The sequence below is a fragment of the Alosa sapidissima genome, chromosome 7 (assembly GCF_018492685.1).
Source record: "Alosa sapidissima isolate fAloSap1 chromosome 7, fAloSap1.pri, whole genome shotgun sequence".
NCBI lineage: Eukaryota > Metazoa > Chordata > Actinopteri > Clupeiformes > Clupeidae > Alosa > Alosa sapidissima.
The window spans coordinates 7822813-7835935 of NC_055963.1; the positions used below are offsets into that span (position 1 = coordinate 7822813).

The following is a 13123-nucleotide window of genomic DNA, read 5'->3' on the forward strand; positions in this document are numbered from 1 at the left end:
AGTGATTGAAAGATTTTTTACCATTATTATAATGTTGGGCAGGGGGTTGGGAGCAATCATGGTTGGGTTTTTGCGTTTGCAAATCCTTAACCCCAAAGGATTTCCTTTGGTTTTGTTTTGTTATTTGTCGTGCGTTTAAAAAAAAACATTTGTATTCCAACTGTTCTTTCACTTCCTATGCTCCTCCAATGACAGATGTATGGCACGTCCCTAAATCTGTTGAGCCCATGGAATCTGGTTCAATTTTTCCCAAAGATTACTCCATGGTCTCACAGGTCGGCTGAGTCCAATTTTGGTTTGGCACGAGCCGTAATAGAGTGTGGCTTCCAAATGGCCTGGGCCCAGACTTCTCCCCTCTCCTCTCTTCTCCTCCTCCTCGCTCACTCACCCACTCCAGCCGCTCTCTGTGACTTCACCATTTCCCCCCATCTGCTCTCTCATGGTGGTTGGAAACGCGGCGTGCCATGCCAGCAGCTTTCCCCTGTTCTCTGCTCCAGCGTTGCTGTGTGTCACTGGGTGTTGTAGCGCACATGAGGTGAACAGCACACAAAAAGCATCCTACTCAAATGACCCCATTTGGTGGTTACCGTTGACACAGAACAACAATTTACGTCATTTTTGCAGGGACCCCGTAAGCCCCATTCATTCCTTGAATTAGACCTTATTACTTCTTAGAAGGACCTCTTTGTCTTCAGCTGCGTGGAGAGTTTTTGTCCATATCGTCAGGCTCTCGCGTGCTGTCCAGCTTCAATTACCCCAGGATCTGGCTTTTGGAGTGGGCACTCTCCGCGTTGGTTTCCCTCTCTCTCCTGAGAGTAGGCTGAAGTCATGCTAGGATGAAAGAACACAGAGTCAATTTGATTTGGAATCTTTTTTTTTTTCACCTCGCTCGCAAAACAGAGGACCTTTATTCTGTTCAACTGCCCTTCCGAGTGGTGATCATTCGCAAATGGTCTTTTGCCATATGAGAGACTGAGTTTGCGGAGGCCATCCCATTAGTGTTTTCAGATGTGTCCAGAGCCCCCTTCATTAAGAACCAACTAGGTAACCATGCAGGAACTCAGAGCATTCGCAAGTACGTTACTGTACACTGCGAGCCTGAAGGGACGCGCATCCTGCTGAGAAACTCCAGGACCCACTCAGTCCGTTTGGAATATGGCTGTGATGTTTGACCTTTCGCAGCGACTTGAGAAATGGCCCCAAATATTAGTTGCTGGCTTGCGGAGGGTCAGCAAGCAGCCCTCTGGTCAGTGTTGTGGATGCATGCAAAACAACACTTCAAAGTGTTCCAAAGGGTCTGTGTTCTACGTCTCGAGCCAACATCTCAGTCGGCAGTCTCCGTAAGGTTTGTTTTTGCTGAGGAGTGGAGGTTGCTAAGATGCAGAAGTGGTTCTAATAATCCAACTTTGAAAATGTCACTGTGGCTGTAGTGGAGAGGATTTTGAAATAAGCATTACTTACTCTCTGTTTCATCTTGCAGCTTTTATTTCTCAGTCTGAAATAATAACCAGAGATGTGCAATGCTGAAGTTACCCAGGTTAGCACCACCTAAATCTTCTCAAATGCAGGGAAGAGTGGACCTGCTGCAAATGTTGTCAATTGGACTTTGGCCTCCCAACCCTGAATCCTGGTTCAGTGCTATTTCTATACCGTGTTTCCCTCTAATCAAGATAGATATGATGGAACAATGCAGGTCCTTCCCAATCCTGTAGAGCCAAATGTGAAAGCATTTTGAATGCTCAGAGGAGTAGAAAACAGCATAATAAATGCAGTCCATTTGCAATTTACTTTTTAAGCGTTGTTTGATTTCCATGACAATTTGCCCTCCATACCCCAGGCTCATAAGAAGCTTGCTTGTTGTTCCGGACGTTCCAGAACTTTTTTTTCTCTGTGTCAGTCTGCATCAGTTTTAAATTTGCTGTACTGTGAGTAAGCCATTGTAACAGAGTGGCTAAGACTGAAATGTGGTTTCTCTAATGAAGTAAGCTGGCACATCATGGGCAAACAATGCTACTTAGTCTTTCGCAATATCGCTGGTCTCTTGCCCGCATAATGGTGCCAAAGGCCTGTTTAGCGGCTTCTCAGTTTCTATGGCAGTGAGGGGCTTGCTTCCAGAGTGAGACATAATGTAAAGTATATTGACCTGCATGCTGTGTTTAGGAGGCAGTCTGACATGAAACCATACACCATCTCAGTAGGTGATATACGGTACGATGTGATATACGGTACCACCCGACATAATGCTCCCTCCTTCTATATGTTGATGTTATGTTACCACTAAGTTATATTTAGCAAATATGCTTAAACAACCCATACTCAGATTGTCAGATTGCAAGGCATCAATTCAGGGGCAGGAAAGAAGTTCACCCCATGCAAATGTGTACAAAAAAGTTCTTTATGTTCACACTGGATTAAATTTACAACACCATGAAAGAACAGCATGTATGAAGTGTGGTTGGGAATATCCTTTACATGGTGCATGTGATAGCCCTGTTCCTCCAACAGAAAACCACTTCTGTTCCTGTTCACAGACCAACATTTGAACCGTTTGGAGCATTTCCACCAAACAAAACCTGGTTCAGAACGTGGCACTTTGGTTTGGAACTCCAAATGACAAGGGGCGTGGCCTCCACATGGGCGTGGCCTCCATGGGGCGTGTCATTCTGCCATTCAGAGAGGAAGGCTAAACGCCAGAGTTTCTCTCCATATCAACTGTTTCCATGAATAAACAAAACTAGTCAGCTAGCATTACACAGCTGGTGCTATCTACTGTAGCATTACACAGCTGGTGTTATCTAGCATTAGTATATATACTCTTTTGATCCCGTGAGGGAAATTTGGTCTCTGCATTTATCCCAATCCGTGAATTAGTGAAACACACACAGCGTACACACAGTGAGGTGAAGCACACACTAATCCCGGCGCAGTGAGCTGCCTGCATCAACAGCGGCGCTCGGGGAGCAGTGAGGGGTTAGGTGCCTTGCTCAAGGGCACTTCAGCCGTGCCTACTGGTCGGGGTTCGAACCGGCAACCCTCCGGTTACAGGTCCGAAGTGCTAACCAGTGGGCCACGGCTGCCACAGCGAATAAGGCCTTGTTTCTGCCATTTTTACGGAACCACTGTCTTATCATTGTTTCCTTTTTATGCATATCATTAACTCTTGTTCATGCATGTAACGCCCTCTGTTGATGATGTATTCTTGGTTCCGTTCAAAACTGGTGCAAATGCGGGTTGGTTCACTTGATAGCACCAATGGTCAAACAATTCTGAACCGAATCGGTTCAAGAACATGTTTTCTGTTGGTCAAAAAAACACCCTCAGAGGCTCCATAATGAACCTGATGATCCGGCTGGTCCTCTGACCTGGCAGCACCTTAATCTCTGGCTGACCAGCTCATCAGCGATTAGATGTACTGACTGTCTCTGCTCCAAGTTGCAGATTTACCCAGGAAACGACTGATTAACCCACACTATCACTCTGCCTCTGTGCACCAGTAACTATTTCACCTTGCTGTTTGGAGGTCAGCGTTGATGGTGGTGCAGAAATAAGATGAAGGAATGCATCCAGATAAGGAAGGACAATTGAAGTTTCACTCATGCGGTGAAATGATTTCTCTCCCATCGGGAATTCATTCATGGAAAGAAGGGCGTATATTCTGCCATTGCTCTTAAATCAGATCAGTGTGGAGCTGGCTGGTAGTGGAGCTGTTGAAATGGAAGCCCTTAACTCACACTTGAGGCTGACTGCCTGGTCACAGAGACTGCCAGGTCATAGAGACTTTGGGAGCAGACTCGGAGCCTGTGGTAGACTCTCCCCCTGCAGATCAGACCGCCTGGCTTTGATGTCACGTTTTGGGCACTGACACAGTTTGGTTTTAAGGTCAAAGGGTCATTGGGTCCTCGTGGCTTCCAACAACTTGGTCGTCGATGCCACATGCTATTGGTGATGTTAACCACTGGATGACTCTTAGGCGGTCTCATTAACGAGGAGATTTTTACCTTTAAAATGGCTGTCATCATGTTGATGAATTTCTTTTTCTGACTAACCCCTCTCTCCCTTCTCTTGCTCAAACTCACTGAGTGAACTGGAACGTTTCCCCATATAAGTTCATGTTTAGATAATTTAGCAAAGGAGTTGTTGCAAATGGAGCTGTCTGAGCGAGCCATGAGAACACAGATGTTCTCCACACACAGGCTTCCTCTGAGCCCCATGCACACTAGTGCTGCTCAACCCCATCCTTCACTCTCAGTGCCTCTCCACTCTCCCAGAGCCTCAGAGCCTCTCCACAATCAGCTCACTCGGCGGGGCTTGTGTGTGTGTGTGTGTGTGTGTGTGTGTGTGTGTGTGTGTGTGTGTGTGTGTGTGTGTGTGTGTGTGTGTGTGTGAGAGAGAGAGAGAGAGAGAGAGAGAAAGAGAAAGAGAGAGAGAGAGAGAAGAGCGCCACCGCCTCAGATCTCTTAAACCAGAGCCAGGCCCAAAGCTATTTATATCAGTCATCTGAGCAGCATATTGTGGTGAGCTGGCCAGCCGCCAGTGGACTGTTCAAATGTACAGTTTCCACAATCCCATTCCCCCCCTCACTTGGGATGCTGTCTGAACCCAGCCTAGGTGCACTGCTAGCACGGTTCAAGGGATAGTTCACCCACAATCGATTATTCTGTCATTATCTATTCAAACTTGTGCCAGTAGTTACCCATAAAAGGTTTGCCTCTCAGCGCAGCCCCAAATGAATTATCCAGCAGGATGTCAGTCACTGGGACGAGTTGGCTGGCGCTCACTTCCCTAGCGTAGCTAAAAGGGACGCGCTAGGCTGAAAGACTCCCTGCGTTTCGAGTGACAAGAGCGCTAACACAGGGACAGTGCTGCCATGAGGACGAGAGGGTAATGACAGTGTTTTCGTTTCCGCATGCACTGTCCCTTTAAGGTCAGCTGCAACTTGTGGCGCGCATCACACACAGGAGTGTCATTAGATGACACTCAGAAACAGGCTCTCGGTTTACACCGGCCAGCTGACTTCTCTCACTGAGACTCTCAGTCTTTCTCTCATGCGCACACACACACACACACACACACACACACACACACAAACACACACACACACACACACACACACACACACACACACTCGCACACACACAGATGCCATGCCTTGGTCGCCTCTGTTTAGAGACGGCTAATCCCGCACACTTAAGAGAGGCGCTGTGTGCTAGGGAGTGTGGCAGCAGAGGCGCAGGCAGGCGCTCGCTTGTTTAAACACGGCCACGGTAGTCGGTGGGGTGACTTGGGGGGGAAGAGGCTCCTCGGGGCCACTGGGAGACGGCCGAAACCGACCGCAGGGCTGATTGAGTGGCCGGGTGACTTGAGCGCAGCAGGTGGGCTTGTTTATGAGAGAGTCCATCCATCACGGGCGTACGGATAATGACAGCTGTTCAACACTCAAGTGATCTGATCAAATTAAGATGGATCTCTCCAGCCCATAGCCTTGTCTGGTCACACTAGGCTGTGTGTGTGTGTAGCTTTGGTTAGTGCCACAAGCTCTGCAAACATCCGTGAGATGCTGTTTGTGTCATTTACACTCATTAGATAGAGCAGCTAAGCCATCAACTCAACATGTTAGCAAGTTATTACCAAAAATGTTTTATGAATATGAATTTATGCTGAAGCTGACATTGATCTAATGAAAATAAAGAAAGGGTCAAATTAACTATACAGTCATAAAGAAATGAAAGTATTCCTGGACCTAGAATAGTATTGGACTAATAATTATTCTACTAACATGGCACTATATTATGTCCATTTGATAGTGTACAATGTATGTTTGTACCGGTATATATTTGTTTGTTAATCTTGGATACATACTGTATCTATTTGCCATATATTGTACTCCAAGCATTCTCTATGTAAACCTTGTGTTTAAATGCTCTGCTTTGGCATTACAAAAATATTTTTTATGCAAATAAAACTCACTTGAATTGAATTGAATATGTATGAATATGTAAATAGCATTTCAAGAGCAACAAATTCAGTCCCCTCAAACCACATGATTGTTTTTTATACCGGTATTTATTCTGAAAAATAACATAAATAAAAATAATGTAATGAAATAAATAGATAAGTTATAGTAGCTTATGGTAGATACATTTGGTAGTAAGAAATACTGACATAGTGTTTAATAAGTTCTATGAACTTTATGTGTGCATGATGCAGAGTTTACAGAAATGCGTGTCAACACATATCATAAGAATAAATTATGTTTTTAAAACTGTATTTTAAGTGGCTCTATAAGTGTGAACATTATCATGTGTGTATGAAAATGGCTTGTGAATATCAGCCTGAAGGAAAAACTTATGTTATGAAAACATCTCTCTCTCTCCCTCACTCTCTCTCTCCCTCTCTCTCCCTCACTCTCCCTCTCTCTCCCTCTCTCTCCCTCTCTCTCCCTCTCTCTCTCTCCCTCTCTCTCCCTCACTCTCACTCTCCCTCTCTCTCCCTCACTCTCTTTCCCTCTCTCTCCCTCTCACTCTGTATCTTTCTCACTATCTCTCTCTCTCTGTCTCCCACTCTCTCACACACTCACCTTCTCTCTCACTCTATATCTCTCTGACACACACTGGTTCTCTCTCTCACACACACACACACACACACTCTCTCTGACTCCGTGTCTGTGTGAGTCTGTGCACTAATAGTATCACTGTTGGAATACACTTCTCTGGAGTTCTTTTAGCGTGAAATTCCCCCTACACCTCTTACAACTAAAAGAGTCCAAATATGGACATTGTGATATCATATAATTTTGTATACCTGATTATGAATGTAGATATGACAGAACAAGTGGTGTGTCATGACCCTTGGTCTCACAGTGGCAGGCAGTGCAGAGGTAGTGATGGTCACAATAGGGGAATATTGGTTCATTTTCACACCTGCATAGGTGAGCGTAATATAGTGAGCCACCCATCCCTTCTCTCTCACTTTTCTTGCTCACACTTGAACCATAGTCATACCCATTTTTTTCCAAAGAGGTAAGAGGTTGTGAATGTCAGGCTGAAGGAGGAATGCCTCCTGTTATGGAAACATGTGTGTGTGTGTGTGTATGTGTGTGTACAGTATAAACAATAATCACCATCTTACTCAAGTAAACAAGCTGTTCTACCTCCTGCTGCAGCTCAGAGATCATTCCTTTACCCATGACATTAAAGCTTCAGAAACACTGGAATTGAATTACAATAGTAATAGTAATAATACATTGAATTACAATAGTACACTGCTTTGCTCTCTTTGTCTCTCTCATGAACGATAGAGAGAGAGGGAGGGAGGGAGGGAGAGAGAACGAGAGAGAACGAGAGCACCCACACAGGTTTGTCCACATACTATCTCTGTGCTGTGGATGTTGGTCCTGATGTTGAGATAAGCTGGAATGTGAGATCTTTGAGGGAGAGGGCCCACTCTGTCTGGCCTGCTAATAACTGTGTCCAATGGAAGCCACGCTACAGCGGGCAGATGCCGCTGATTAAGCACGCAGGCGGGCGGGCGGGCGGGCAGGTCGGTGCCCGGGGATGACAGAGCCCAGGAGCTGGAGCTGGAGGGGGCAGGGGGCAGCAGCAACTGGCTCTCGCTCCATCCATTGGGGTGACTTCAATGAGACTGAGCTCTCCACAGGGCTGCTATGCTTTCTTGTCACACCATCTTCTTTTTACTTTCATTCTTTCTTTCTTTCTTTCTTTCTTTCTTTCTTTCTTTCTTTCTTTCTCTGTTCTCTCTCTCTCTCTTTCTTTGTCTCACAAACCCACACGCACATACTGTACATGTGCGGCTGTCCACACACACACACACACACACACACACACACACACACACACACACACACACTTTCTGTATGTCTCTCTCAAGTTTACATGACGTGTAATCCAGGGCAGAGTGGGATGAAGTGTCTGATATTTATATGGAGTGGGTGAGGATCAAATGGAAACGCTAAAGAAGGCTCAAGCAGGAGGGTGTGTGTCTATTCAGTGGAGGATTGTGTTGCTACATGTGTGTCTGTGTAGGGTGATAAAGGGTATTAAAGTAACAATGAGAAGATGAAAGCAATATGGAAGAAATTGATACTGGTGTAATTTTTATTTCTTTTTCGTAGTGCTTGAAAGAATGCTTTACTGGCTCATGGGATCCGCATGCTGGATAGATGGGAAAAGGACTCTTACACAATGGATGTCTGACTTTCATTTCTCCCTCAGAGGCCTTTCTGTGATCTCTTTCCATTTCTTTTTATGTGTGTTTGTGTGTGTGTCTGTGTGTTTGTGTTTGAGTGTATGCATCAGCGTTTGCATGTGCGTGTGTATATGCTTGCTGGAAGACCTGTGTGTGTGTGTGTGTGTGTGTGTGTGTGTGTGTGTGTGTGTCAGTGTTTGTATTTGTGTTTGTGTACATGCATCAGTGTTTGCATGTGCATTTGTTGGATGTGTGTGTGTGTGTGTGTGTGTGTGTGTGCGTGTGTGTGTCCTTTTGCTGTGCATGATTGATTCTGGTCCCAGTGATTGAGAGCAGCCGCTGCATGTGGTCTGCGGGGAGTGCGAGTGCGAGCGTGAGCGTGATCCGCGCCCTGTCCTCGGCCCAGCGGGAGCCGCCCGGAGTTTAGGCTTCAACCCCAGGCCACGCGCAGCGAGCCAATCAGTACAGGAAACAGCAGCGCGTCCACTGGGGGTCAGAGGTGACCAGAGTTTCCCAGGCTGTGGTGAAAGGACAAGAAAGGAAGGAGAGAGAGAGAGAGAGAGAGAGAGAGAGATAGAAAGAGTGAGAAAGAAAGAGATAGGGGGAGGGAGGGGTAGGCCATGGCAGGATGTGTATTGTACACACTGCACAAATTTCAGTCAAGAGCTTTCGCTCTGAGACTGTCCAATTCGCTCTGAGACTGTCCGAGCAATTTGTTTACACATCGTAGGCAATGACAAGAGGGTCAGTGGCAGAGGTCAGGTGTTTACAAGCGTGCCCACTTTAGACCTGACCACTTCACGGGCCACACCGCTCACTACACCAACTCCTCTTTGCTAAAAGCACAGCACCTCGCTCGCTCGCTCACAAAAGCAGCACTCAGGAGACGAGAGAAGAGGAGAAGAGAAGAGAAGAGGAGAGAAGAGCGAGGGAGAAGAGAAGAGAGGAGAGAGGGAGAATAGAAGAGCTGGAGGAGCTGTGACTGAGAGTGCGCGTTGTCTCTGCAATTGATTAATGCCGACGCTGGCATCTGCGGAGTAGGTGTCATCCATTATTCCTTATGAAACGCTCGGTGTAGGCCCTTCATAAACATGAAACGAACTGCGCCCTTGTGCGCCGCTGAGTGGATTTATGAAGAGGCCTTCTCCCGTCATCTCCAGCCCGCGTCTTTAATTGATCGACCCCATCTATTATGGATGCTTTTCAGCCGAGAGAGCCGCCAGGCAGGTGCGTTTTGAGTTGGACGCGAGGCCTTGGGTAGCCCCAGAGAAGGTTCCTCTCCGCTCCTCTCCGCTCCTTTCCATTCTGCCTCTGACTGACATGCGGTCCACCGGGAACCCGTCGGAACGAGAAGCGCCAGGCCACGGTGACAAATACAGCCCACGAGAAGGTGGCCATCTGTTGGAAAGATTAATGTGTCAGTTTCTCTAATGTCCCCTGTTTGGCCCATGCAAATTAACTGATTGTTTGGATCAAATGATCGCATTCTGTCAGTGTTCCTTACTTGTCTTTGCACATTTGAACATTTTCAAAAGGTCACTGTATTATCTCGGAAAATCTCTCTGTCTGTCTTGCCCTCTATTTTTTATCACATTTGGCAGATGTTTTGGTAAATGTCATTGCTAAAGTGTTGCTGTTTGACAGTCTCCCAATCCTCTCTCTCTGTGTGTGTTTGTGTCTCCGCAGTTAAGTGCCAACACTCTGATCTTCCTGTGCACCAACCTGATTGGGATCTGCACACACTACCCGGCCGAGGTGTCACAGAGGCAGGCCTTCAAAGAGACCCGGGGCTACATACAGGCCCGACTGCACCTACAGAGAGAGAACCAGCAACAGGTACACACACACACACACACACACACTCATACAAATATACATACCCATGCAGTACATAAATATACATGCACATACCTGCATATGTGGTACCATGTGCATACAGGTCTATGTGTGAAATTAAATCAGAATCAGAGTCAGAGTCAGTTGTATTGGCCAATTATACTTACGTACACAAGGAATTTGACTTCTTTAGGTGTTAACTCTATATATTCAACAAATAGACATGTAGTAGTAACAAATAGACATGTAGTAGTAACTTTTACATTCAGTAAACAAATAGTAATAAAGACGCATACTGTACAATAGAGACAACAATATACATATAGGCACATATCAACATAATATACAAAAATACAAATATACAAATAAGACATAATAGCAAGACAAGTACACATGTAAGTGCATGTAAGGTGCAAAAATAATAGTGCCAATGTAATGTGCAAGATGCAAATTGGAATGATAAAGTATGTAATGTGTAGGAGAAGTGGGTGAATGGCCAAAGTGGGGATGACCCCACTTATCCGCAGTTCTGGAGGGTGATGGCAGTGGGAAAGAAGCTGTTCTTGTGTCTGGTTGTTTTTGTGTGCAGGGATCTGTAGCGCCTGCCAGAGGGGAGGAGGGTAAAGAGGGTGTGTGCAGGGTGTGTGTGCAGGGTGTGTGTGCAGGGTGTGTGCAGGCAGGGTGTGTGCAGGCAGGGTGTGTGTGCAGGGTGTGTGCAGGCAGGGTGTGTGCAGACAGGGTGTGTGCAGGCAGGGTGTGTGCAGGGTGTGTGTGCAGGGTGTGTGCAGGCAGGGTGTGTGCAGGGTGTGTGCAGGGTGTGTGCAGGGTGTGTGCAGGGTGTGTGTGCAGGGTGTGTGCAGGGTGTGTGCAGGGTGTGTGTGCAGGCAGGGTGTGTGCAGGCAGGGTGTGTGTGCAGGGTGTGTGCAGGCAGGGTGTGTGCAGACAGGGTGTGTGCAGGCAGGGTGTGTGCAGGCAGGGTGTGTGCAGGGTGTGTGTGCAGGGTGTGTGTGTGGGGTCTTTAGTGATCTTCTCTGCGCGCTTCCTGGTCCTACTAGAGTACAAGTCGTGGAGGGGGGGGCAGGGGGGGCACCAATGATTTTTTTCAGCTGTCCGAATTGTGCATTGTAATCTGTGTTTGTCCTGTTTTGTGGCTGCCCCAAGCCAAGCGGTGACGAATGTGCAGACGATGGCCAACAGCTCTTGTGGTGGGCCACGGTTCTGCAGTTGTCGTAGGAAATGCATCCTCTGCTGAGCCTTTTTAAGGATGCCGTTGATGTTGGACTTCCACCTTAGATCCTGGGAAATGATGGAGCCCAGGAACCTGAATGAGTCCACATTTGACACTGGGCTGTTGGGTATTGTGAGGGGGGGGGGGGGGGGGGGGCAGCACTGTGGGGTGCTTCCTAAAGTCCACCCCCATCTCCACACTCTTCAGAGTGTTTAGCTCTAGGTTGTGTTGACTGCACCAGACCTCCAACTTATCAACCTCTTGCAGACTCGTCAGTCACCATAGGATGAGTCCAATGACAGTGGTGTTGTCTGCAAATTTTAAGAGTTTGACAGCTGGGTCCTTGGAGGTACAGTCATTTGTGTAGAGGGAGAAGAGCAGTGGGGAAAGGACACACCCCTGTGGTAGACCAGTGCTGGTTGTCCGTGCTCGTTGTCCAGATGTGACATCTCCCAGCCGCACATGCTGATTCCTGTCAGTCAGGAAGCTGGAGATCCATTGACAGATGACAGGAGATACAGTGAGCTGAGAGAATTTGGCGGTGAGGATTTTAGGTATGATGGTGTTGAATGCCGAGCTGAAGTCCACAAACAGGATCCTGACATACTGTAGATCCCTGGCTGGTCAAGGTGTTGTAGGATGAAGTGCAGTCCCATGTTCACTGCATCATCCACTGACCTGTTTGCCCTGTAGGCAAACTGCAGGGGGTCCAGCCGGTAACCTGTGATGTTTTTTTTTTGTGATTAACTTTTTATTAGGTTTTTAGTAAACACAAAGACAAAACAAAAAACAAACAAACAAACAAACAAACAAAACCGTCATCCTCATAACATGAAGTCAGGGAATAGTACCTGTGATGTTTTTGAGGTGGGTCATCACCAGGCTTTAAAGGACTTCATGGTGACTGAAGTCAAGGCCACAGGTCTGTAGTCATTCAGTCCAGTCAGTGATGGAGGGTTTCTTGGGCACTGGGATGATGGTGAAGCTTTTGAAGCATGAGGGGACTTTGCATAGCTCCAGTGATCTGTTGAATATTTGTGCGAAGATTGGTGCTAGCTGGTCAGCACAGGCCCTTAGACAGGAGGGTGTTACACCATCAGATGGCCATTAAACACTCATGACTCATGCACATAGAAATATAACTAGTTACATGTGATAATTGTCTGTGGTTTTATTTTAGATAGTTAGTTAGTTGTAATGAATTCATTATATACTGTAGGTTACTGAATGTATTTTTTTGTGTAATCAATCCTTAGTAACAGGCTGCAAATCAAGACAATTGAAAATCAATCATATTCTCACCTTGTTATTCTCTCTATCTGTTACAATACACACACACACACACACACACACACACACACACACACACACACACACTCCCCTGTCTCTTCAGGAACGCCTGCTGCTGTCAGTGTTGCCAAGGCATGTTGCCATGGAGATGAAGGCAGACATCAATGCCAAGAAGGAGCATATGATGTTTCACAAGATCTACATCCAGAAACACGACAATGTCAGGTAAACACACACACACACACACACACACACACACACACACACACACACACACACACACACACACACACACACACCACATAGTGATATCCTCTAGAGTGCCTGAGCCTGACTGGATTTATCTACAATGGACTGGATGTATGTCATTCCCACACGTAGGCGAGCTGAAGGGTCAGTGCAGGCTGGCCATAGGAGCATCTGTCAGAGTGATTATCTGTAGGTCAGGGTCCGGTGAGGGGGTTCCGTAGCCGGCGAGGCGCTGACTTTAGATGCGCTGAGAACACGCTGCTGCTCTGGCGGGTTCACAGCAGGTCGCGTACTGGAACCGTCTCATGGGAGAGT

At 46.8% G+C, this 13123-nt stretch overlaps 1 protein-coding gene across 1 annotated transcript in view; it reads left to right on the forward strand.

Moving 5' to 3' along the window:
- adcy6b (adenylate cyclase 6b) overlaps positions 1-13123 on the forward strand; it is a 49087-nt gene that overhangs the window by 21821 nt on the left and 14143 nt on the right. The window contains exons 4-5 of the mRNA XM_042098281.1: positions 9892-10041; positions 12663-12784. Coding sequence (XP_041954215.1) covers positions 9892-10041; positions 12663-12784 — 272 coding nt within the window. The remainder of the gene's footprint in view (positions 1-9891; positions 10042-12662; positions 12785-13123) is intronic.